General features: G+C 39.2%; 1 protein-coding gene across 8 annotated transcripts in view; it reads left to right on the forward strand.

The window, feature by feature from the left end:
* PPP1R12A (protein phosphatase 1 regulatory subunit 12A) overlaps positions 1-27,206 on the forward strand; it is a 228,568-nt gene that overhangs the window by 153,582 nt on the left and 47,780 nt on the right. For 5 of the 8 annotated variants that reach the window (XM_015415213.1, XM_015415211.1, XM_015415212.1 and 2 more), the window contains exons 9-18: positions 3,302-3,420; positions 8,964-9,080; positions 10,558-10,770; positions 12,088-12,305; positions 14,191-14,358; positions 14,771-14,947; positions 21,544-21,634; positions 24,279-24,476; positions 24,594-24,753; positions 25,760-25,878. In XM_015415213.1, the coding sequence (XP_015270699.1) occupies positions 3,302-3,420; positions 8,964-9,080; positions 10,558-10,770; positions 12,088-12,305; positions 14,191-14,358; positions 14,771-14,947; positions 21,544-21,634; positions 24,279-24,476; positions 24,594-24,753; positions 25,760-25,878 (1,580 nt within the window). The remainder of the gene's footprint in view (positions 1-3,301; positions 3,421-8,963; positions 9,081-10,557; positions 10,771-12,087; positions 12,306-14,190; positions 14,359-14,770; positions 14,948-21,543; positions 21,635-24,278; positions 24,477-24,593; positions 24,754-25,759; positions 25,879-27,206) is intronic. The other 3 variants (XM_015415217.1, XM_015415216.1, XM_015415218.1) reach the window with 2 other exon arrangements.

Consider the following 27,206-nt stretch of genomic DNA (forward strand, 5'->3'; position numbering starts at 1 on the left):
AAGAAAGGTCCATCCCACAATCCATTCACATTACTATGTTTTCGTCCTGCCCTTTCCCCAAGGAGCTCAGTGGAACAGCATAATGTTTCCTTTGAGTGCTGCTGCATAACATGCTGCACACTCTTGGGATAGATCCAAGTCTGCCATTTTTTTATGCCTGTATAGTGTATAGCTTAGTTAGTTTCAGACAAACAGGGCCCGAATAGGCAAGAGATGAACAAAAGTTTATGTTACACAGAACTGTCTAGCAAATGAGGGAAACAAATTCTAAGTTATAGCAAATCATATCACTTGAAGTGTAAATACATTTGTATTATCCTAACCCAGATTTCCAAGAAACTTGTTTCAAAAGTTATCTTGTTTAGAATGTCAGCCATAATCATAAGAAAGACAATAGCCTGAAGGGGTAAATGAATAAGTTGGCACTGGCTGAGAAACTGCACTTGCTAGGAATGGTGGGCAGAATAAGCCTGCTTAAAAATGCTCTGCAACTGCTCTTGCTTTCATCAGTCACTGGGGAAGGGACCCTTGTCCCTTGCACTTGAGGCTAATACAGATGGAAGGGATCTGAAATACACATTTCCTTCAAAGAGGATGGAGGACATTAATGTATATGCTAAAGACCACAGCATTTTAAGATACAAGATAAACTATACACACACACACACGGTAAATCTGCTTTGCAGCATGTGATGAATCTACATATATTTCTATATCTGTATTACCATAACAGTTCAATTGCCAACTTGTAAAAGTCGTCCTCTTCCTTCATTCTCATCCTTAGCTTTATCATTTTACAGTATCACAACTTTAACATTAATTTTTAAATAATCAAATATCTCATTTTATACTGTAAGAGTGGAGGTTCAAATATCTTATATGCATGTCTTCCCTTAGCAGCTTGAAGTTTTTCATACTGATCACTTTGGCATTTCTTGAGCTGCATGACTCTCATTACTATGTTTTCTTTGTTGCTACTATGTCGTCTTGTGCCAGGAAAATATGACTGTGATACAAGAATTAATTTATGTAAACTTGGGAGGTTTTTAAATATCAACAAGGCTTTCATCATACTTTATTTGGCATGCTAGAGAACTTAGGCTTTTCCCTGGAGCTGAATCTCTCTGTTCCAAATTTGTACTTCCCACTTTTTCCCATTATACATTTTAATGTGGATTCACAATATAAAAGCTCTGGTACATGAAATATTTTTGTGTAAGTATATCTAAATTTAAAATTTAAAATAGAAAAGTTTTGAGTAGAAGAATAAATACTGGAATGCTAGAAGATGGTTACGTTTTCATTATCCAAGTACAGAAATATTAAAGACCAAATAAGTCATTGTCTTATTTCTTTCAAGATTTTGTTAAAACTATTAAAAAGCAACTCTGAACATTCTTTTCAAATAGACACTGGGGATGGTCCAGTTTCTTCTTATAACACCCATGTGCTGAACATTAAGAAGGGATTCCCATACTCTTGGGCCTTCCTCTAGTTGTCTCCTGAAGCACATGCTAAGCCATGCACACACATCACTGTGGGCATGTGGCAGACTGGATTGTGATCCTAGTTTGAAAGCATGTTCTTTTGAAAGATATCGACTGTTACAAATTAGTGTTCTTTGCAATAATTATCCAACCTAACTAGTTTTATCACTTTATCCTGAATCAGATGGTGTTTTTCCAGCTTGTTTCTCTCTAGAGAAAAGAATGCAAATGTGTAGGCAGAATCAAGCCGTCTCTTAAAAAAAAAGTTCTCAGTTAATGATGTTATACTGACCATTAGTCAAATTTATTTGTATCCTGCAAGCACATAGAAATGTGGGGCTTGTGGTGGTGTTTCTGATCTGCTGACACTTGGTGAGAAACAGTAGTGCATTTGTTAAATGTATTTATATTTTGGCCAAGTAGAGCCCTCCTAAGGGCTTACACTGCTTCTCACAAAGAATGAAGCTCAAAACCATAAATCCCTTCACCCTGTCAGGACTACTAGGTTATACTAAAATTGAACTGAGAGGCAAAAGAAACAATAGAATTAGCAGTCTTTGCTGCTCTTCTTTTGTCTTTAAGCACTTGGTGGCATTTTCTGTGACTTGTAAACTGTCATCAGTGTTCTAATACAGACAACATTAGTCTTGAAATTTTTTGATTTTAACTCCTTAATATTACCCCGTAAATTATGGTAAGACATATTGACACTCAATGGTTTCTCAGTAGGAATAAGCCTTGGAAATCTTTGGTGTCATAAACTCTCCTTCCCATCAATGCAAAGCTTGTTGTGACTTCTGAATCATATGAACAAAGAAGAAGGGGGAAACAGACTCAACTCAAATGTACTGAAAATGCTACAAAGGTCAAGCTCCAGCAAGTAAAATAATATCAAAATAAATATTTATTATATGGTGTACACAACATTAAAATTAAAAACATATGGCTTGAATATAAGGCTGCATTAACAGTCAGAACAAGCTTTATATAAGCAGTAATAATTTCCCATACAAAGTTGATGAACTGACCAACACAAGACTATACACGTTTCAGCCTCAAGGACCTTCCTCAGTGGTCAATAATACACACTTAAAAAAAAAACACACACACATCCAGAAATTAATATACATCAATCCTGACTAGGTGTTGTTATCTGGAAATACAAAAGGAAAGAGAAAAGAAAAAAGCCAAATTGTTATAATAGAAAATATTGTGTCCAAATATACAAAACCATTTCTACCTCATATATTGTATGGTGTGATGTAAGCTTATAAAGCAGGCCACGGATCCCTTCATATGGTAACTGCTCTCACACATAAATCTTCCTTGATGTTCTAATCTATAAAGGAAAAATTATATATGAGCTAAGTTTTATAAATATACAAGTGAACATTTAAACCTGAGAACATTTAAACCTGCAAACAAACCTGGTATAAAGTGTCCACTATTTCTAGATGTGTGTGTCATCAACCAGTAACTGAAATCAAAAGGCACATTTGTTGTAATAAGGTCAGCTATATGATGGAATGAAAGGATGATGCAATAACCATGCAATGTGAGAGCAGTTACCATGGTACATCTGCTGAATGACAGATGACTTGAATGCAGAGAAGCAGTTTGCCTTTGCTCTTCAGTCGCCATTAGAGCACTTTCCCCACAAGGATGCAACCTCCCCTTAGTGTGCCTTATAGGAAGCACATCTTGTGACTTTGATCACTTCTACTTGAAATCGGCTTCTCTCTAGGTGAAAGAAAGCACCAGCTGTCTTTAAATCATTTGTTAATTATTGTAAATGTTATACTGTTTATTTTCAGACAAGAACAAACCTGCAACAAATAATTCAAATGCTATCAGTGTGCAGACAGCTCCCATAGCTGTGACAACACCTTCTGTTACTACTGGTCAAGTGACACCTACATCCCCTATTAAGAAGGTAAAACAGATCTCCGCCCCCCTCCCCATTTCATTATTATGAAAGGTTAAGTCAGTTTTCAGTTATTAGTCCTAAATCTTTCTAAACATGATTGGTGCTTCCATAAATGAAACAGTCATTGCAGATTTTTTTTTACATTTTTATACATGTAATCCAATTTAATATTTTGTTTAGATTTTCTTGTTAGAAGGACTTTTGTTATGAGACAATTGCTTTGCCTAATGTTGAGGTGGCTGTTGGATAGCAAATACCATTTGATCCAGCCCTACATGGTGGATAGATGCAAGGGATGCATCAGTTTACATCTTTCCCATGAATTCACTGGGCAAGTCCAGTTTCACATATGCCAGTGAGGGTATGTGTATGTGCTATAAAAATAGCAATGAGGAAAACTGGGGGCTGACTTCATTCAGTTTGTGCAAAACCAATTTATATCCTTTGGGTTCAATTGTGAAATGTTTACTGTAGAAAACAAGCCTTTAAAATACTTCTTCTGTAGGATGATTAATTTTAGTCACTCAGTTTCAAAGGATTGTAGTAGAAATACATTTGTTAAAGTTTCATTGTTGTTACATACCCTAAAGTAGAAATAGAGAAGAGTGAAAGTCCAGTAGCACCTTAAAGACTAACAAAATTTGTGGTAGGGTTTGAGCTTTCGTGAGCCACTGCTCACTTCTTCAGATACGAAAGACTCTTACTCTTTTCTGCTGCTGCAGACAGACTAACATGGTTATCCATCTTGATCTAAGGTAGAAAGGTATCTTTTGAGATCTGCAGAAATTCTCAGGTCAGTTTGATAAAGTGCCAGGATAGGATCAATCATTTACTATTGCTTGTCATGTCATGCACATAGAAAAATCCTGTTAGTGACATAACTGCCTTTTGTTGGCATTTATATGGCATTTTAAATTAGCAAAGTTCTTTACATTCTTTTATTTATTATTATTTTTCAGAATATATATTCCACCTTTCTGCCCAATTAGGACCAGCGAGCCAGCTAACAATTAAAAGCAAAGCATTATAAAACTAAAGAGTAAAATACACAAATAAAAACACAAGCCCAGCAATTCAACATCAACATTTATTATGATCGAAAGATCAGCCAATGCAGTTTAACAGGTCCAGCAATTAAAACATAGGAAGGGAAGGGACAGGTCATTGAGGGAACACTGACAAAACAAACAGTATTCACCTGCTGGTGGAAGAAAATTATTAAAAGAGGACAGATGAATATTTACTGTGTGCTGCCCATAGATTTCAATATCCAGTAGTGGTCATTAGGGCAAATGACTGTTTCACAGACCTGCAGAGCTTTAACTAGGTTTTCTCAGCTTTGTGATGTTCCTCTCCTAAATACTGCCATCACTCCAAGTAATAAATAGAAGAAGAAGAAGAGGAGGAGGAGATTGGATTTATACCCCGCCCTTCACTTGGAGTCTCAGAACGGCTTACAAACTCCTTTCCCTTCCCCTCCCCACAACAGACACCCTGTGAGGTGGGTGGGGCTGAGAGAGCTCTTGAAAGAAACTGCCCTTTTTAAGGACAGCTGTGCCAGAGCTTGTGACTGACCCAAGGTCACATCAGCAGGTGCAAGTGGACGAGTGGGGAATCAAACCCGGTTCTCCCAGATTAGAGTCCGTGCACTTAACCACTACTCCAAACTGATGGGTGTAAATCCATGCCAAGAAACAAAATGGTATTGTCATCTGACAATTTTATTTTTAAAATTTAAGAAGCTCATAGCTTTAATATTTATGTATACTTCTTGGTTACTGTCTTAACACAGAGAGAAAGATGTGTATACATGTATTTTGGGTTGGCTTTTCAGAAGAACAAAACAACCCCCAAAATAATATCTTATACAGTATCCTTGTAATTTGGGGCTCACTTGGTGCCTTTTATAGAGACAGAATTATAGAATAGCACTCACCTTTATTAACCAGTGCAGCACTCTGAAGATTTAACTTGAAGCCTTCAGCACTTTGAAGGCTGCCATTACCTGTCTGAGCTCCAGTAGTTTAAGCTTTATCCTTCAAGAGGGAAGGAGGCTACATGCCATACTGTTCCACATCCCTTAGGACTGCCCATGGGTCCAGATCTTATGATGAAGCACTTTACCAAGAACACTTGTATTTTGAAATTAGGCAGGTGGTAACTGGTGAGTGGTTTATCTTTGTCATGGGGTCCTGGTTTTATAACTGGCTTCATATTTAGATGCCATTCTAAGGCCATTACCACCTGAATTTTCTGCCCTGGGTTCAATGCAAGTTTTTTTCTTGCTTCCCGCAGCATTTTGGTGCATCCATGTACCTCCAGGATTTTCCTGAGCTTTTCTGCAGTCTTTGTCAAACCTGCTTTGCTCTGGAGTTTTGAGAAAGATCACATTAAACCAGATACAGTGCAAGTTTTTTCCCCTGCTTCCCACAGGATCTTGGTGCATCTGTGTACCTTGGGGATTTCCCCCCAGCTTTTCTCCAATCTTTTGCAGCATTCCAGGTTTTAATGCAGCCATCCAAGCTTTAAAGGCAGCCATTTTCCTTGACCCAGTCCCCATAGCAGTGATTTATACTCCCTGCAACTTAAAAAAAAATGACACTAGAATATCATTGTATTGATATATTGTTGTAACAATAGGTGCAACAAGGTTGTCTGAGTTCTCACCTTTCATTTAAATAACTCTTGAGTTCCTTTCTTTGTGGAGATATAAGAAATGAGAGGAGATCGAGACTTACAGTTTTTAAAACTATAATCTGGGAATCCACCGAACTTGTTGCATCTATTGTTAAAACACTACATTGATATAACAATATTATAGTGCCAGTTCTTTATTTAAAATTTGCAAAAAGCCCCAATGAGGGAGGTGGCCACTGCTGGGGAACTGCAGCAGGGGAATTGCAAGGAAACCTGCCAGGTGGAAGCCCGTTGCTGTTGCACTGTTACCAGCAGTTGCACCAGCAGTGGGGAAACCACTCAAGCCCTTTACTGTCTGGAAACCACACAAGTCTGTTCTTTGTAAACTGAGCTTGTAATAGTAGCTAGTATGATGAACTTATTGGTGCTGAAAAGGGCATAGTTAAATTTGAATGTTATGGTTGATCATCTATATATCTAATAGCCAAGTTGTCCCCTCCGCACAGATATCTAAATCCGCACATCGGGGGCACTTGGGGGGCAGAGAGCGTACTTACCTCTGGGATCTGTGGCAGAGCCGCGCAGGGATCACTGCCTTTGGTGCTTGCAGCGGAGGGTGGTGGTGGTGGAGAAGCCTTGGCGGGCTGGCGGCTAGGAGCCGCGGCTGTTGCAGCTATGGGGGGGAGAAGCCTGGTAAGCCCCACAGCTAGGAGCTGCGGCCATTGTTGCTGCTGTTGTTGGCGGTGGCGGTGGCAGTGACAGGGGGAGAGAGAAGCCTGGCAGTTCAGAGCTGCACAGGGCTTGCCACTGTTGCAGTTGTGAGTGGCGGGGGCAGGGAGATGCCTTGGTGGTCCAGGAGCCGTGGGGAATACCCCCCTGCGAGTATTGCGGGTTCCCTTTCTTGTTATATCTAATAGCCAGATACATTCTCACCCGCCAGATCAAAAAATTTGGGATCACACAGAGTTAAAGTAAGTTTCCCAGTCTTGAGTGAAGCCATTGATTTGCATAAAAGTGTGAAGTTTTAAAAAAGCTGGGGACCTTTAAAAAAATCCCCCCAAACATGCAGACACATAAAAGGAAAAAAGTTCTTGCTTTGTGCTGGAGTCCTGACTAGTTTATGGGAAATTTCAGCTACCAATTTCTGAAGTACCTACAAGGGTCCCGTTTTCAAATGAATCATGGTGTCTTAGACTTCACATGTAACACAGTGAAGCTTGTTTTTTAGAGACTCAACAGGCAGAGAATGAGTCCTAAGCTTGTACAAGTTGTTATCAGTTCAGCTGAATGTAGTCCTTCAGGCATACATCACTGATACAGCAGTAGCTCACTCCTGTTTATAGTTTGTATCTGGGACTGGAAAAATGGGTAGGAGTTGGGAGATTTAAAGAACCTGCATGGCTAAAGGGCTACTTTCAGCTTGCTGAATCACAAATTGCATAGGGCTGGTCTGTATGTTTATACACACGGTAGACCATCACCATTCACTAGAGTTCCCATTCCTGGGACCATCCCTTGTGGGAGGCCTGGCTAGGGTGAGTCACACTTGATGTCTGGCATAGCAGCAGCATTGCCAAGTGAGTTGTATAGCAGTGGCCACCTTGCCTGTTGGCCTGGGCAAGTCACAGTGCTGCAAACAGGAGCTGCCTGGCTGGTGTTGGTGAGGTGGGTGATGCCACACAAGTCTCCTGGGCAAGCTGGGTGCTGTTCTGAGAAGCCAGTGATCATGAGAAAGGAGGTTGCAGGGCAACCGCACTTGTTCCACCTCTCCCTCTCATTACATACAGAGGGGTCATGTGCTCAGGACTAGCTGCATCACATGGTTGGGCCATGGTCTGAAAATAAGTGGTCTTAGACAAGATGCTTTCAATTTCAAACTCCCTAGTTGATGATGTGATGCACGTTATAGAGTTTGTCTTGAGGACTGCTGCTGAGGTAATGTATGTAAAGCTGTTCAAAGTGCAATATAAAGGCATAGTAGACATTAGTACATTATGGTTCTGAACTTCTTCCCCAGATGAAGAAACCATAATCAGCATGGGAGGGAGACAAATATATATGTACAAGAGTTGGCCTCCTTTGCAGAAATTTACTTTGTCATCTTGAGAAGGATTTAAATTGGAACAGGCACACAGTTGTGAGGTTTACCAACCCATTACAAGTTGATTCTGCTATTTTTTCCAGTGTAGCAATGTACCACCCTTTAACAGAATGAAAAGATAAGCTATCGGAAGCAGTGCCAGCTTATTGAAACCAGAGAACAGGGCTGAGGCCTCCCATTATTCCCAACCCCTCTTTTATCTATATCCCTGTGACCTTTATATGCTGTGTTATTGGTGCATCTTTGTGTGTCAGAGTTACAGCCTATTATCTCTCCCTCACTGGACTTAACATAGGAGTTTTATGACTGGATCTTCCATCTTGTGTTTTGGCTCTAAAAAGCAGTTGCCAGGAGGCCCAAGATGAATCAGGGCGACAGCACTGGGGATGTTAAACTCCTCTCTTTTCCATCACAACAGCCTTCCTCCATATTGTCCCCTTGCCACTGTGGCTACTTTGGGGGGGATAAAAGACATAATGGGATCTCCTGGAACTGCCAACATCATGATGTGTTTCTCCCCCCACCATCATTTGCCTGCCTCTCTTCCTTTATTACACTCCTGCACATGGTCTTCTTCTGTTTCCCTTCTCTTCCTACCTTTGTGTTTCTCTCAACATCTCTCCACTCATCATATCATTCTGCAAATGAGTACATTGCGTAGATGAAACATAACACAGAAAAGGAGCTGAGGCCATTTCTGCATCCTGTCAGAAGTTAATAGGGTTTCAAGTATATAGACACTGGAAATAAAGACATCCATATTTTCCTTTCAATATTTGTTTTTTATATGTCTTGTCCCAATTGGCTTTAGTATGACTTCCTTGCTCCTGTCATGCCTGTGGCGGACTCTGTAGATCCTGCATCATGGAGGCAGGGCTTACGTAAAACTGGCATTGTTCTTGTGCCCAGTAAAGGTGAAAAGTCTCTGGTGAGGGCTTTGTGTGTGTATGGGTTTCCCCCCCTCCAGGTTGCCAAAATAACAATTCTTAATTCAAATTTTGGTGCTATGGTTGCATGATTTTAAACTGTGTGTTCTTTTTTTGCATCTCATAGTTTATAGTGCGATGTGTAAACCTAACCCTGTGAACAGCTGACTTAGTTTTTGAGACTTTAAATAAAATCATTAACTTGCCTAGAAAATTGTGTGAGAATTTGCTTTCTTCTTCACAGACTTACAGGTTATATTTATTGGAAGTGAGTCAATTTTGCAATATCCCACATAGCATGAAATTCCAGGGAATGCTGGTTTTCCTTTAGTGACCACTGAATAGTCTCACATTTTGGAGTGAGCAAGCACAGGCTGCCATGTTCTTGACTTTTAATACTAGTGAAGAGGACACCTCTCCTAACAGACATGTTTACTCATGCATATTATCTGTGAATGAATGCCTTCTTTGAATACCACAAAATGCAGTAGCAGCAGCAGTGATCTGCTACTTTTTAAAACTCAGGTAGCTTGATGGGTCTTACATTTATGCTTTGTAGTGGTTAAAATAAATTATATTTTCAGGACCAGTGAGCAGCTGAGGAGAAATATTGCCAGTATACATGTTTGTTTGGGATAGGAGATGCTTTAGGGAGTATATCATGGGAACAAAACTGCTTCCATTAATAGTCTTTTGTGAATATTGTGAATACTAGCATGGTCAGGATTTACAAAGAAAGTTGACCAACTTCCTTGCTCTGAATACAACTTTAAGTTAGTGCTAGCTAGTGCTGAACAGCCCATAATCTGTTCAGCAAGATTTAAGATGGCAGCTATAGCAACTATTTGAGATGCAGATCCCAGATCATCTATGTGAAAGCAAAGTTTATGTAGCCTTGAAGCATTTTACATGATGGGTATGATGGACATAAATCCCAGGCTGAATCTAGTCAAGAAGACAGCTGTATAGCAGCTGGCAGTCATTTATTTAACTGAAAGATGACAGTGTTGTACATGGGGCACCAAAAGGATTTAACAAAAAAGGGAAGGAAATGGCATAGTGCTGTGTTGGTCCTTGCCCCAGATCTAGAGTTGATGATGGAAAATCTATACAAGACAAAGTAGCTCCAGCTTCCCAATGTGAGACTTCACAAAAGGCTACGGAGCAGAAATCAGCCTTACCTAATTGTAGCTGCTGTTCTCCAGGTGCCTTCTCTAAATCTTTCCTGCTTTCCCCACCAACAGAATCTTTCCTTGTCCTAAAATTTCTTGCCCTCTATGGTGCAAGGGACAAAAACCAGAAGGTACCATATCATTCATGTACGCAAGGGGAAACATGTCAGTGAGAGGGTATGATCATTCTTTCTTCCTGCAGGGTTCTAGATTGTCATGTTGTGGCCTGTACATGTGCACTCTCAAATGTACAGCTGCTCAGGGAGACTTCAAGAGACTCACAGAAAAATAATGCTGTGTTTTACAGTTTCCAACTTCATCTAAAGTTTCTCCCAAAGAAGATGAGAGAAAAGATGAGTCTCCTGCATCTTGGAGATTAGGTCTTCGAAAGACTGGCAGTTATGGGGCACTTGCAGAGATTACAGCTAGCAAAGAAACTCAAAAAGAAAAGGATTCAACAGGTGTTATGCGGTCAGCCTCAAGCCCTAGATTGTCATCTTCATTAGACAACAAGGACAAGGTAATCTTTTTTCAGAAAATGCAACATAAGTCATGTTTAGTAGTATTCTGTTACGTGTAGAGGTGAGAATTTGGTGTAGAGCCACATTGTTATCAGATACCCAGATGGTGGCTAGGTTGGGATGGATACTTGGGAAGTTCTGATTTCTTGACATTTGATATAGGAAGCCTGTTTCTGTAGAATTACAAAATATGTTCATTGATTTGGCATCCAATTATATATTTTCTCAAATAGTTAAGTGTGATGAATGAGAGGCCAGGGGTCAAGAGCTGCTGTGACAGTTATGGTAATGGAAGGGGACTCTGGGTCTCCGTGACTGGGAAGAGGGGAGGAAGGTGCTCTTCACTGGATAGAAAGCATCCTCTCCCAACAGAGAGGTGCACACACTAGCCCTCTAATGTGTTAACACCTCTTGATTTGGAGGGGCCATGTCTGATGAGCTTGAGTCCCAAGACCTGGCTCCCAGATTGGTTGAAGGCCTGGGAGTGCATATGGGGTGGGGTCTGAAAAGGGGAGCTTATTCTTTTGTTGGTATGTGTGTTTGGGATTTGGCTGGAACTGGGTTTTGGCATTCATTGCGGAGCTTGCTCTCCTGTATGTTTGCTGTGAAGGATGACAGAGGGGAATGATACTAACAGTGGTTGCAGATGCACCAGGGACCGGGGTATCCTGCAACTAACAATGACTTGATATACCATGGATTATAAATTCCATGTTTATTTTGCTTAGTGCACCTAGATTCTGTTCTTGTAAATCCTGAGTTTGTGCTGCGTAGAAATAAAGTAGAGAGACTTTGCACAAGTCCTTACCCACCTACCTTGGCTCCTTTGCATGCTATAGTGATACACCCTTGTGGAGCTGGCCTCAGGCAACCCATGAGAGAGAGAGAGAGGGAGGGAGGGAGGGAGGGAGGGAGGGAGAGAGAGCGAGAGAGAGAGAGAGAGAGAGAGAGAGAGAGAGAGAGTGAATTTTACCCAAGGTGGTGGCAGTGACAGTAAAAAGGAGGGCAAGACAGTGGGTAGTCTTGCCCCACAAGGTGACAGAGATCATGACTTCTGTTAATTCATATCTGTAGCAAATCCACCCTGCAAGAGAAAATGTTAAAATAACCCCATTTCAGCAAGAAGCTTGTTGCAACACTAAGCTGTGTTTATAATGATTTAGTCATGCTGTACACATAAAATATGTAACCAGCTAAAATTGTAATCGGTGTCATATTCTGCACTTGTATATTGTTGAATTGGTTTATTACAAATGTATGCATTAAGTCAGCAGTGGTAAAATGCAATTTCTTTATAAATCCTCCATCATTTCAAGGAGAAAGATACAAAAGGGACTCGACTTGCATATGTTGCACCCACAATTCCAAGACGATTGGCCAGTACGTCTGACATTGAAGAGAAAGAAAACAGGGATACATCATCCAGCTTAATACGTGGTACTGGTTCTTATACAAGAAGAAAATGGGAAGAGGATGCAAAGAAAAATATTTCAAATGAAGGATCTGTACCACTAAATACAAGCTATCAAAGAAGGTAAGGAGTTAGGTTGTTGAAGATAAAAACAAAGTCAGCAGAAATTCATAAAATAGACAAGTTCATGTACTAGAATATTCTAAGTAAAATGCATGTAGGCATTAGGAGCTCAATTCGAAAATGAACATTTTAAGGTATGTTTTGATCAGGCAATAAAAATGTACAACTTCAGAATATTAAAAACACAAATTGTAGAAAGGGAACTTTTCATTTAATTAGGTAGTAGGTGTATAGTGAATTTGGGATTCAAGTATCTTCAAATAAAATATTTGATCATTATAAGTGTTGTTTATTTGTGTTTAGGAAGTTTAGGTGTAGTTATTCTAGTACTATAAAATCTAATTTTATGACCTGAAAATGGCCATAACAGTTTTATTACTACTATAATACTACACAGATGTCTAAAAAGGCATTAATTTGAAAGGCAAGAGGCAGGCTTTGTGGGAGACGACTCAGGCTTCTTTCCCCCTTGTGGAAAAAAGATGAGCTGCCCCACTTGTTCCAGGACTGAGTTCCAGAAGGTGCATTTGGTTAGCTAGCAGAGGAGTTGTATAGGAGTCCTCTTGCAGCTTTTCTGTTGACTCTGACAACCACGTTGTACTCAGAAAAAGGCAGTATCCCTGCCTTCTGAGACCAAAACAGTGTGTCCTAGAACAGTTTGGGCATGGCAGCGATTCTGGAATATCTGGCTGACAAATATGTTAGCAGATATAAGGACACTTCTCTGTATAATTTGCCTAGCCATAGCAACTGTGGTGTTCCTGTTGACAGGATCCCCCAGTGCAAGACATGTTACCCGTTAGTAACAGTTTCATTGTTTGGGCGGTCATTTCTTATACTGTGTCCATGCATTAGTAATGAACAGGTGAAAGGTAGGTGTTCCCTTCCCCAATCCTGGCCCATGAAGCATCAGTGACAGAGTTGTTGTTCATTAAAGGGGTCACATTCAGTGTGGCCAAGTCATAAGTTGCCTCATATTATCAAGCACAAGAAACCTATGTATTGTTGTCTAATTTTGATTAGTTGGTTTTAAAAGAAACATTCATTTTATTTAACTTCATTTATTGTGATCTTTATATGATACAGTGGAGTTCATCTAAGATGTTTAAAGTCTGTGATTAGGTTTACTGCTCCAGTATGTAAGTGTGACTGTTAGGATGTAATAGTGACACCAGTGCAGTGCTGCTAAGCTCACCATAAGATTACAAGTAGGTACTGCTATATGTTTCCTTAGAATCAGGGCTTAAGGCTTTAAGGAAATAGGTAAATTAGGTGTTTGAATGTTGCTTATGGCTCCCCAAATATCTGAAGGTGTTGAAACAGAACTGTCATTAAATGAGGTGGAATAGTAATGTGGTTATCTGGAGTCAGAGGTGATTCCTTGCACCAAAGGGGAAGCCCAGGACAGCCACAAACACCACCCCAACAGAATGGTGATGCCCAGATTCACCCAGGACATTCCACACTTACCCAGGGAGGAAGGAGAGACACTAGAGGTTGGGAAGAAGCTGGAGAAACCAGGGCAGAAGGTAGAGGCGGTATTCCAAGGAGCCTCTTGGAGCCCCGGGAAAGAGAAGCCTGTCTCCTTTTGAGACCTATCTCTCACAGCTCCCAGGACAGCTTGGGGGAAAGGAAGGTGGGTAGATTCCCCAGCAGTTCAGAGCAGACGAAGGTTTGTCCAGCTGAGAGAAGGAGGTCAAGGGTGGATTAAACCCCCCTCCCCTTCTCATTCTTAGACCTGGGAGACTTCCCATCATAGTTTGCCATGACAGCAGAAGGTGGTGTCACTCAACAGGTGGTCATGGATCATGACAGTGGTGCTGATTTTTAGCTTTGCAAATATTGTGTAAATTCACATCTTTTAAAAATTCAAATAACTTTTCAGTGGTTCCTTTGGTAGAAGACAAGATGACTTGATTAGTTCTAGTATTCCAAGTATTACTTCAGTATCAACAGTTACCTCCCCAGCTGGTCTTCAGAAAAGCCTGCTTTCTGGCACAAGCACTGCTACAAAAGTTGCAACGGGTTCAGCAACAGCAGGAGTACAAAGCAGGTAATGGCATCAATGTACTCTGTGTTGAGTCCACTGTGTGCTTATGTATGTGCATGCATTTTTGTGTAGAAAGTACTGGGCTCTGGATTTTTTTCATTGTTCCTATTTAAATGTGGTCAACATGCAATTTGACTCAAAATGAAGATGTCTTGAATTATAAAGTAATAGCTCTACATGGCTGTTGAAGGGAAAATCCGGATGGGAGGCTAAAAATATAGTTAAAGCTAAACTTGTTACTTTTTCCTATTGAGCTCACCTGGAACAATTCAGATATTTCTACATCAAAGGTTTTCCCGCCCCAAAACTTGTGTATTAAAAAAATCCACCCCTTTATCACACTTTTCTAGTTTAAGTGCTTTCATTGTTTAGCTGTTTCCTTTTCTCTTTTTGTGTTGCTGCTGTGATACTATAGTACCTCAAATCGTTTATGGGCTGAGGATAGTACTGAGAGAGACAAAGACAATGTTCCTACAGCAGTGACCGTTCCTGTTGCACCATCAGTTATAAATACTGCGACTACTACCACGGCCTTGACTACAACTACTTCTGGCACTGTGTCCTCAACTTCAGAGGTCAGGGAGAGACGCAGGTGTGTAAAAATTCTGCGAGTAATATTTCTCTTGTGCAGAGTGATCCTTTAGTAACAGGGGAACAAATGCCTGCTCACAAAGTGTAAATTGATGTAACTGAAAACATGTTAAGGCCTTGCTCACATGTGATGGAAACCTCTTATCTGGGATCAGCGGCAAATCCCAGCATCCCACATTAGATCTTGTGTACATACTCATTCTCATAATTACCCGTCACTGTATTTTTAAAATAGAGGAATATATGTTCAGTATTGCTAGTACAGTAATACTCTTTGTGACCTGCACATCATTGAGGACAGTTATTTATTTTATGAAGTACAAATCATTTATTAGCTTTTCATATTGCAAGAAATATTATCAGATATTGTTACACAACCATGATACATCTTTAAAAACTAGCATGAACTTCAAAATGACTTCTGCAATAAATATTCAGGACCTCCTCTTCTACCGTGCTGTTTTCATGTTTTCTTGTTTTCCTGTGGAAACATTTTCTTGGGCCAAAATTCCTTTTGTCTTCTTTCTTAAGTGATTTTGTGTGTTCATGAAAATGCCATTGTTTGAACTTGCTGTGTATCTCACCTCTCAATAGGAAATGTGTAAAAATTCACATTACAAAACAATTACTGTCTCCATACATTCTGAAATACTAGTATATAATTTTCTGATTTGCTTTGAAAAACTAGATAAGATTCATAAATTTATTAAAAAGTAACTTAAATAGAGGCTTGGAAACTTAAGGCAAAGAGCCCTGTCATATCTTAAGGATGTACTAGTTTAAGTTATGAGCTTTTATCAGAAAGAAAATAATCAAAGGTAGAGAGAAACTTCCAGCAGCCCAGCTTGTCTGCCTGCTGGACCCCAATCCTTTCTTCTTTCCTCCCTAAATAATGTAGAGAATGGAGGGGAGGTACAGGCTTTTAGTGATGAAAGGCAAGGAAGTCTGAATTTAAAATGTTACCTGAATTTTCATAGGCTTCCAGTTACTATGTTGTATTTACAAATTCAAAAATATATCATTTTGTCTTACTGTGTCATGCATCTGAAAAAATTCTTAATTTAAGTAATGAGTTTCACAGACAAGTGTCACAGAACATGTTTTATTACAACAGATTAACATAGATATATTTCTGAAAGGAAGTCCTTAATTCAGCTTTTTAAGGTTAATGTAACATTGCTTTGAGTTAAAGCATTGCAAAAGGGCAGATTTTGAACAAGGATCAGGCCTGGAAATGCAGCAAGGCAAAGGGGGGAAACTGCAGAAGCATTTTCAGAACCATTTGGCTTGCAAGGAATATGGTAATAGCTTCTGCCTAGGAAAAAGTTGTTGAAATTGTGTTATTGCGTAATTTTCCTAGAAAGATTCAAGTTATATAAAGTTAAATAGAGTCTTTCAATGAAAGTCCATTATGGTTGAGAAATCTGAGAGGAACTGAAAAAGCAAGGAAGTTCAAAATTTAGGCGTTCAGTTTGTTCTTTACCCTCACCAGCGTGTCAAGGTGTTGCATGAATGTTGCACAGGATGAAATAACAGCTTATGTTCACGGTCTGATTCTTAATTATTTTGAATTTTAGAACATTGTGTATTTATTTATTTATTTATTTGTTTGTTTATTTATTTGCATTTATACCCCACCCTCCCTGCAATTCTTTCAAAAGTCTAACTTCTGATAAGTCTGCAAACTTGATGCATGATCATATAGCATGCCAGTAATATAAAAATTATTCAGGTGTGTGTAGCTTTTAGAATGGAATTGTTCTTCTTTAAAATATGGAAAACCAGTATGATCGGAACAGAAGGTGACAAGATTTCCTGCTACCAAGAACATGTTGTAAAGTTCTAGCTTGCTTGAGGATAGACTTTCTCCTAACTTTTTGTTAATATGACACAGACATAGTAGATAACATTTCAGCTTTAATGCTTTATTTATTCTAAATTAGTGTTCTAAATTAGCTGTTACATAGTTAGTGTTTGTCTGCTTCAGTATATCCTCACTAACTGAAGATGACTGACAGCAAACTACCAGGCACAAGAATATACCCAGAAAATTATATGTTAATGTGGTCCGTATTCATCAAGGGGTATCTTTATACTATAAGTGAATTTGGGCACTTTCCTGTTTGATAGCTTGATGAATTCTTTTCTAAATGGTTGAAATCTTTTATTGTAGCTCAACTTAGTGACCTGACATCTTTTTAAAGCGATGTCATTCATTGGTGAACAATGTAACTGTTCCAGTCCCTGGAAACCTCTCCTAGTGGTTTCATGTTAAATAGTATGGGGGATAAGATGGAACTCTGTGGGACCTTACAACACAAATGCCAGGGGGTTGAGCAGCAGTCCCCCAGCACCACCTTCTGGAATCGGTTGGTCAAGTAAGGGTGGAGCCACTGAAGCATGGTGTTCTCTACTTCCAGCCTGGCCAGTCTCTCCAGAATGATACCATGGTCATATATTTTAAAAAATCACTTATAGTCTGCTTTTCTCACTGAGACTCAAGGTAGATTTCACTAGAATACAAAATAGATCAATAAAACTAAAATGCAGAAATCAGGAGAATTCATTAAAAATAGCATTATACATACATTAGAACAGTATGATACATGCAACAAAACTGGATTCCAAAATTAGAGAGCAGTGCAAAAAAACCAGTATAATATATACAATGAACAAAACAATGAAAACTGCCTAAAAATTCACAGGTATTAACTACAACCCTATACCCTTTATAAGAATATATCCTTCTGAATAATTCAGTTTTGCATGTTCTGCAGAACAATAAAGCATGGGAGGCAAGCCAGTGTACAAGGGTGCTACAACAGAGCATGTTTGGGCCATGGCTCAACATCTTTCCCTTTTTCAAGGTGGTACCTTCAGAAAGCTTTGCTCAGATGAACAAAGCTTCTGCAGCATAGTATTTTGGGAGAGGTGATCCTGCATGTATGTGGGAGCTAGACCATGAAGGTGATAACCAGTACTTTGAATTGAACCCTGAAACTAATTGATAATCTATGAAGCCACTACAGGGTTAGTGCAATATGCACACTCCACCTAGTTCTGAGTCAAACTGTGGTATTCTATATCAGCTGGAGTTTTCAAGTTGTCTTCAGGGGAAGACTCATCTAGGAGTACATTACAGTAGTTCAACCACACAGTTACCATGGATCCATGTCGCAAAATCAACTGGGACAAGTTACGGAGCCATCCTCTGGGCTAGATGAATATGGAAGAAATAATTCGTTGTGCAGCTGAATTAACTTGCTTTTCCAGCACTAATGCTGAATACAGTATTTCCTGTAAACTCTTAATGGAGTTAGTGAGGGTTGCGTATCAACTGTGGGCAGCACAGTACTCTGCAAGACCTCAACCTTCTCAGCCAGCATCATCTCCATCGTGTTAGGATTCACTTTCAATTTATTCATCTTTAGCTACCAGGCACTGGCTTAGGATAGTTAAAGTAGTAGCAGGCAGAGTGGATTAAAAATATAGACTTGGTGTTGTCAGTATATAGATGACAGGCAACTTCAAAACTATGAATGATTAAAAAAAAAAAAAAACCTATGAATGATATCTACCAAGGGCTTTACATAAGGACTGAGCATGAGAGATAAAGTCGAACCTTGTGGATCCCCCCAAGACAAGTTGCACACTGATGACAACTGGTCTACAACAGCATCTCTTTGAGCCCAGTCCATAAGGAACAACTTAAATTAATCTGATGGACATTCCTTGATACCTGCTTCAACCTTCAAACATCTCAACAACATGGCATGGTCCACTGTTTACAATTCCAATAATAACAACAAAGAAACACATACCCCCTGTCTACATTCAAATGGAAATCAATTAAAGCCACCAAATGGTAGTTTCTGCCCTGTAGCCTGGCCTGAAGCCAGAATGAAAGGTATAGAGCAGATGTATCATCCAGAAAGACTTGGAAATGATCTGCAACCACTATCTTAAATTACCTAGCCAGAAAGAGCAGATTAGAGATGAAGAATATAACAGCAGTGAAAGCAAAATTGAGAAGTAAATTAGAAAATACATATGTTGCTTCTTCCAGCCTGTATGTTCGGTTAGAGTAAAAATAACTTTAACCCATTCAGAGTATACATTGCAATTTACAAAAAAAATTACAAGGGAGTTTGTTGGGGGAATGAAATACTACAGGGCAAATTACTTTATTAAGATTGAGGGGTACTGTGGATTTGTAGAAGATTGAAAATGAAGTGATGGGGGTGGGGTGTGGTGGCTGTCCTTCCGGTTGGCTGCAGCTCTCACACTCCCCTGCTATCCCCAACAAAAATAATGTTTTGCTTCTCAACAAACAAGATATCTTTTTAAAAATTCTCAATGCCAGGCATGGTAAGGACCAGAGGAAAAAAGGGAGCTAGAAACCTGCCTTATGAACCGCCGAGGAAAGACATTATTGACTCGGAAGAATCAGACCAAGAGACCTCTTTGTTTGAAGAAATGGCGGAAGTGGGAGGAAAGCTAGACCAAAGTTACCAGGCTCCGATTACACAGGTACTAACAGAAATAAAGGAAGAAATAAAAAAGTGAGATAAAAACTTTGAGTGGTGATCTTGGGCAATTAAGGAAGGAATTCGCGCAGCTCAAGCTCGCAATTGACCCAATAAATCAAAAATTGGATGAACTTACCTCATCGTTGAAAGCGACAGGGGAAAAAGCTGAATCTGCATTTCAAATTGCCAGAAAAGCGGTTGATAATTTGTCGGAGGTACGAGAGTTTGAAAAGCGGGCTAAGAACAAAATTATTCTTCAGGAGACCAGGTTAAGAGAAAGAAATGGAGTTTCCTCAAACTTCTGTGCAGCAGGAAATCTTAAAGAGGAACTAAACAAATGGCTTCAGCAGACTCTTTGATCGGCAGGAGAAGCAGAGACTTCAGAAGAGTTAATCACCTCAGCCTTCCGAATAAACATATCAAAAAGAGCCCATGAAGACGCCTTGCCAGACATAATTATGGAGTTCAAGGAGCTACAGACTAGAAACAGACTTTTAAAAATAGCACGAGAAAAACAAGGTCTGGCCCTTGAAGATACGTGGTTTTTTTGTATCGTGAGACAAAGACTATGTGAAGCAGCAAAGACACTGAGAGAAAAAGAGATCCCTTACAGATGGTTAGCGCTCGGCCACTTGGTGGTCATTTTAAGTAACAAAACGTTCTCAGCACATAATGAGACAACCGGTAAAAAGTTAGTGGAGGCTGTTATTAAATTGAAGGAAGGAGGTGTTTGAAGGGAACAATGTGTTCTGGCACTGATACTTAGGTTATAGTGTGTGTATGAAAAAACAGTTGAAAGTTGAGTTTATTAGTATAAGAGTAGACTTAGACTCTAAATATTATTGAGCAAGAATGTTATGTAAGAGTTAAGTGTTAGATTAGGGTATAGCAAGGAGGTGAAGAGTGTGCCCCCCCCAAGACCTCCAATATAGGGAGGGAGGAGGTTCTTCCTCCCGCTGTAGAGTTCTTCTCTTCAGCCCCCATAAATGGAGGCAATTCCTTTCAACTTTTCTTTTCAGGAATAGAAGAAGACGGATAGTAGTAACTGATGTAGGAATGAACTGAAGAATATGAAATGTATCAAGGTTAATTATAAGTTTTGGGGAAAGTTGTATAGGGACCTAATTAACGGGTAAGATAGGGGCATAAAAAAAGAGGAGGGATTAAATGAGATTAAAAAGGATTGGGTTGATGAAATAGCAACCTCAGGGAGTTTTTCTTTCTTTCTTTTTTTGCTTGGTTATTACTTGTGTAAAAAAGTTGAAAATGAGCATATCAATAAGATGGGTAACAATTTGTGTATTTGTAGATTGATGGATATACTCAATAAAAATATTATTATATAGAAAAAGAAAATGAAGTGATACCAACATTTTCCAAGATTTGTATCAGTTAGGCCCCATGTTTTGGTCAAAGCGCTAGAAGATTGTAAAAAAAATTGATTGTAGGTAAAAACATTTTGCTGTTAGTATTAGTTGCATTCTCTGTATTAAAAAATCTAGCTTGTCCTTCCCTTTCCATCAGAGGGAACCTAAAAACTACTAACAACCATTAAAATACATGCTCAATATTATCAGTAGACAAAATCATTAGAAAAAGGACTTCTGCTGCCATTAACCTCAAACATTCTTAAATAGTGCCATGTTACAAGCTTTTCTAAAAGTGTACTGCTTTACTTTACTGTTGTATCCCTTTGAGGAGTGACTGGAATTCCCCATTTGTGGACTGCCACTAAATCCAGTAGTTGTCACAGCTAGCTTCATGCATGCCTGAGTGAGGCAGATTGTACCCCACAGAGGCTGGATTTGGTCTTGGGGCTGTCAGTTGTTGATCCTTAGGCTAATATGTTGAATTGATATTGTAATATAATTATGCTACTGGAAATGTGAACATACCTACCTACAGTACTATAAGAATGTTTTTCCTGTCTTATATTTTATGTGAAACAGGTGCCCTCGTATATTTTTTCTATTCTGCTAGAAGGATTTTTTCTAAACCCCCCCCCCCACTCAGAAATAGTTACTTTTTAAAGCAATTACTACTAGCTGGTGAATGTTTAACTCTTCAGATCATACCTCACTCCAGTTCGGGATGAAGAATCTGAATCCCAAAGAAAAGCTAGATCGAGACAAGCAAGGCAGTCCAGAAGATCCACACAGGTATGCTGGTCCTATAAGTCAAATTTAGAAATTATATATTAGCACTGGTGATAGCTACATTTGTGGCTTAGTCTTCATTGTGTCATATTGCCTATCTGTTCAAGGGGCCAGTGGGACAAACAAGGCCTCTGTAGATTTCCCCCTGTCATCTGGAACTATTTGCTATACTGGCATCTTTCTGCAAGTGTCTCTGCACAGTGCAGATTCTATAGCTAGAATTTGGGAACCTATGTTGTTTAGTAGTTGATCTTAATATGCGAGCCAAGAGCTTTATGTATCGAATGTCAACTTACCAATTTTTATGTTGGAAGGTTTAAGGCAAAACTATCTAGTCTCAACTTCTTTATCTGTAATGAAAAATAATAGTCTATGAGAAATAGTTTTAGCATTTAGAGTATAGTTGACATTGTTTGGGTTGGGATGTTTGCTGGTGCCTTTCTGAAGGGAATGTATTTTTGATTCCTTCTAATTGATTCCCCTGGATTCCTCTCCAGAAACTTGTCAAACTGTAAATATTGATAGTACCAGTTCATTCCATGAAGCTTTTACATTTTGTATCCATTGTTTCAGATCTGCTGTTATAGAAAATTTATAGGTGTTAAAGTCTCATGGCTTTCATCTATTAAAAAGCAGCCATTGGCATTTTTTATTTGTGTTTATCTCATTAGTATTGTCATGATACTGCTGTCCAGAGAGCAACTGAACAGCCATTTAAACTAAGCTCTTTCGAAAGAAGATTCCTGTGCTCTATGGTTGTTCCTTGAACTTAAATTGGAGCTGAAAGTTTGCCTTCTGCTTTTCTGCCTATCCATCATAAAACAGATTTATGTATGAAATGGGAGCTTTGACTCTTGAAAGCTTGTACCCTGAAATACCCTGAGGTATTGGTCTCTGAGGTGCTGTTGGACTTGAATCTAGCATGGGCCACTGCAGACCAACATGGCTACCCTCAGAAACTATGCGACTTGAAAAGGGCACATTCATAGAAACAACTCTTTCCTGTTAATTAATTAGTTAATTAATTAATTAAATTGGATTTGCTAGGCTGCCCTTCTTACTAGTAGGGCTCAGAGTGGCTTACAACAAAATAATATACTAACTCTCAATTTAAAATCTGAGTTAAAACAAGCCAATAAATATCAATAGATAAAAACAATATACATGTACAATATACAGGATGGTGGAAAAAATTCCAGCTCCCCATCCTTCTTGGGGGGAGGGGTTACAAGGGATGGGGAAGTATATGCCAAAGAGTGCCCTGTCGCTGTCCTCAACCAAAGGCCTGGCAGAACATCTCTACCTTACATGCCCTGGGGAAAGGTAATAACTCCCACAGGGCACAGATGTCTTCCAGCAGAGAGTTCCACCAGGTGGGGACCAGGTCCCTAAAAGCCCTGGCCCTAGTCGAGGACAGCTGAACTTCTCTCGGGCCAGGGACCACCAGGAAGTTCTTATTCTCTGAGCATAACACTGTTCCAGGAACATACTGGGAGAGGCGGTCCTGAAGATATGTAGGTCCCTGACTGCTAAGGGCCTTGAAGGTCAGAACCAGAACCTTGAACCTGATCCAGTCTCCACTGGAAGCCAATGCAGCTCACGCAGCACTGGTTGAATGTGTGAGGACCTGTGTGGCTGCATTTTGGACCAGTTGGAGCTTCCGGGTCAGGCACAATGGCAGGCCTGCATAGAGCGACTTAGAATAGTCTAACCTGGAGGTGTCTGTGCCAATAAAGGTTTTGAACTTGACTTGAAACCTGGAGGTGACCGTTGCATGGATTACCATGGCTAGGTCAGGGTGAGAAAGGTAGGGAGCCAGCTGTCTAACCTGGCACAGTTGGAAAAATGCCAGCTTGGCAACCTTCACAACCTGTGCCTCCATGGACAGGGAGAAATCCAAAGTCATGTCCAGGCTCTTGACGGTCTCTGCCGATGACAGAGGCACACCCTTAAAAATTGGGAGCTGGCAACCCAATCAAGGCTGCTCCCCCACCCAGCCACAGAACCTCCGTCTTACCTGGATTCAGTTTCAGTCAACTCTGCTTTAACCATCTCACCACAGCCTCCGGACTGTCAGCTAAGTTCCCGGAACGGTATCTGGCCGGTTACCCATCAACAGAAATAGCTGGGTGTCATCAGCATATTGATGGCACCCCAGCCCGAAACTCTGCACTAGCTGGGCAAGGGGGTGCATGTAGATGTTAAACAACATCGGGGAGAGAAGTGCCCCCTGAGGAACCCCACATTCCAATAGGTACCTTGAGGACACTGTCCCTCCCAGTGCCACCCTCTGTCCCTTACCATGGAGAAATGAGGTGAGCTATTGCAAGGCTGCCCCACATATTCCAGATGGCTGCCTAGGCTTTCCCCAGCTGCCACAACTGCATTGTGGCTATTTTTGCAAGTGTACATCTTGAACTGGGGAATACTCTTATAATAACCCTGGTATCTGTACCTGAGTGCAAAACATAGTTTGAGAAACTGCGCTGCTGTTAAACATTACCTCAGAACTATAAAATGTCATGAACACTTATTCCCCCCCTTTCTAAAAAAGGTACTTACCTTAAATTTTGATTTAATGCCAGTATGTGTTAGATTGGATGATAGATACTTATATGTTATGCTTTGGGGTGGGGTTCTTCTGCAGGGTGTAACACTGACTGATCTTCAGGAAGCTGAAAAAACTATTGGTAGAAGTCGTGCCACCCGACCTAGAGAACAAGAGAATGAGGAAAAAGAAAAGGAGGAAAAAGAAAAACAAGACAAAGAAAAACAGGAAGAAAAAAAGGAATTGGAAGCTAAAGATGATGATTATAGGCAAAGATACACACGAACTGTTGAGGAGGTATTGTATGCTTTTGTTTTATGGTAGTAAGTGGTTTACTTAATTAAAATATCTGGATTGACATGCTTCCTTCCTAACATTTCGAAATTGATTTGCATTTTTGTTCCTGTTGAATAGCCTTATCATCGATATAGAACTACATCTTCAACTACTTCATCAACGTCTTCAATTGCCACCTCTTCTAGTTCTCTCTCTTCAAGCCAGTTAAACAGACCAAACAGCCTTATAGGTATAACTTCTGCTTATTCCAGGAGTGGAGCAAAGGAAAGTGAGAGAGGTAAGGGTTCTCTATTACTTCCTTCTTTGTTGTTCATGGTCAATGAAAATGCTGCTATGGTAGATCTTCACAAATAATGGGTAAAACAAGTAGCAGTCTTCTTGTGCTATCACCACTCCTAGGAGTGCTATTTCTTCAAAAGGTTTCTTTGAGAATGGTTATCTTTAATCTCCATCTGTAGGACAAGTGCATTCTTGTTTTTTAAATTTCCATAATGCTTTAGGTGTTGAATTGTAATTTTGAGTTATGGTGGAGTTGTTCAGATAAATAAGCTGAACATTTTTAGAATATGGCCATGTGAGAATATCGCTTTTCCTTAATATAAATTCATTTTTCAGCCCTGAAAACTGGAGCAGTGAAATGTACAAGTATTTGGATTTTGTGATTTTTTAATGTTATTTCAGTGATAAAAAGTGGTCAAGTGCATGATAGCGAAGGAATGTTACATGCTTGGGCAGCCCAGCTTCATCATTCTTGTACAAGTTAATAAAAATAATTTTGGAGCTGAACAGTCAGAATCTGGAAATTCAGACTTGATTTTGCAGAATCAGTATTTGAAATCAGATTTCTCCGAGGGGCATCTGTCTCATGATCTGGATATTGCTGATTTTAAATGCATTACCAGAGGTGAAAATATAATTAAACACACATTTTTCTCCAAAAGGGTTTGTTGTGCACGGAACTCTTATGCTTCTAGCAAAACAAGTATTTATATGAATATATATGCGCTGTTTTGCCAATGCATTTGAAGATGTTATAACATGGAGATATTAGGCTTTGATTAAAGTCTTATGTATTCTATTTAGATTGGCTGAGGTAAAACTAGAATAGCAGAACAATGTATAAAGAGAATAGTGGCTGATTTTCTGTATTCAAAAACATTTTAGGCATTTGATTAATAAAACTGTGTACTGGGTGCCTTGCTTTAGGAATCACAATATAAATGTGTCATAGCATAAAGAATACTTTCTGGACCATTAAATATAAAACATTACTATTTAAATAGAAGCTGGAAAGAAAGAAGAAGAAAAAGAAGAAGATAAGTCACAGACAAAATCAATAAGGGAAAGAAGACGGCCAAGAGAAAAACGAAGATCAACTGGAGTTTCTTTTTGGACTCAAGATGTAAGTGAGAATCCACTGTAACTGCCACTAAATATGTATTTGCAAATAGGGAGCATTCAGTCAAACAGGACTTGTTCAGTGAGTGACATTACTATTCAGTGAACCGTTTCTGAAAATGTAGCTTCTACATTGCATACTTAACATTTCAGATACACGTAATGTTCTTCGGGATTTTTTCTCCCTTTCACCTTTTTCCTCAGGATTTTCATTTTTTCTTTTGTCTTTACTGTTTTAAAAAAATGAACTTTTCCCCCTTCGTTTGGCTTCGGCCTCTTCCCCCCAAGCCCGCCATTGGATTTCTTTCTCTCATTCTTTGGTTATTTTATGGCTAAATGGGAATTTATTTATTTTTTTAAAAAAATATATATTTTTAATTGGATTTTTTGAATATATACATAGCCACCACCTAATCACCACAAATACACCGCAAGTACATAATCCAAGCAGTAACATAACCGAATCCTCTCCAACACAATTTAGGTACTCCACATAAATTCATTTCTTTCCAATAAATCTATATATCTTGACAATAATTCAAAAAATCGACAGTGATATCTGGATTCTCTTTTTAGACAAGTCTTTACATTTTCCTCAAAATACATCTTCCCATTTGCTCCAAAATGATATTCTGCTCTACCAAATACATCTGCTTATTATTTTGAATACGCCTTCAGATTTTCCTTCCTTAACTTTATCTGGCCTAAACAATTTCTTTTGCCAGCACTATACGCCTTATTTGCTTCCAAACAGTTCAGTGTTTTAATATTTTCCAGCTAAAATCCTGGTTAATTAATCACTTTCTACAAAATTCGCTTATTTACCCTTCCCCCCTTCACGACTTCCCTTTCCTCATGTGCTATTGCTATTCTTATATATTTAAATATGAAAACAAAACAGAACAAAATTATATATTCCTCCTGATACTTCCACAAAGACCACCATCAAGTTACTTCATTTAACTATTTCTTACTTTCAATTTATAGTCCCATGTTTCCTTTTAAACAAACAGCTATAGAAAACATTTCATCCTTTAATCATTTACTTTCACCTGCAGCTTAACTTATACTTAAAAAACAGAAAACACAAAACAAACCTTGAAATTTCTCCTAATATATCCAGAGAAAAAGCCTTTAAATTACTTCCTTTGACTATTTCCTACTAATATAATCGTAGCTCCACTTCCCCCTTTAAACAAATTCTTAGGGGGAAAAAACAAAAACAAAAACCTCTCAGCCTTTAATCCCATACTTCAAAAGTTCATATAGCATGCAATTCTCCCTTTACAGAAAAAAACCATAATAACAAAATTAATAATTTATAAATCTTAA

Source organism: Gekko japonicus, unplaced genomic scaffold (genome assembly GCF_001447785.1).
Source record: "Gekko japonicus isolate JY-2015 unplaced genomic scaffold, Gekko_japonicus_V1.1 scaffold118, whole genome shotgun sequence".
Classification (NCBI taxonomy): Eukaryota; Metazoa; Chordata; class Lepidosauria; order Squamata; family Gekkonidae; genus Gekko; species Gekko japonicus.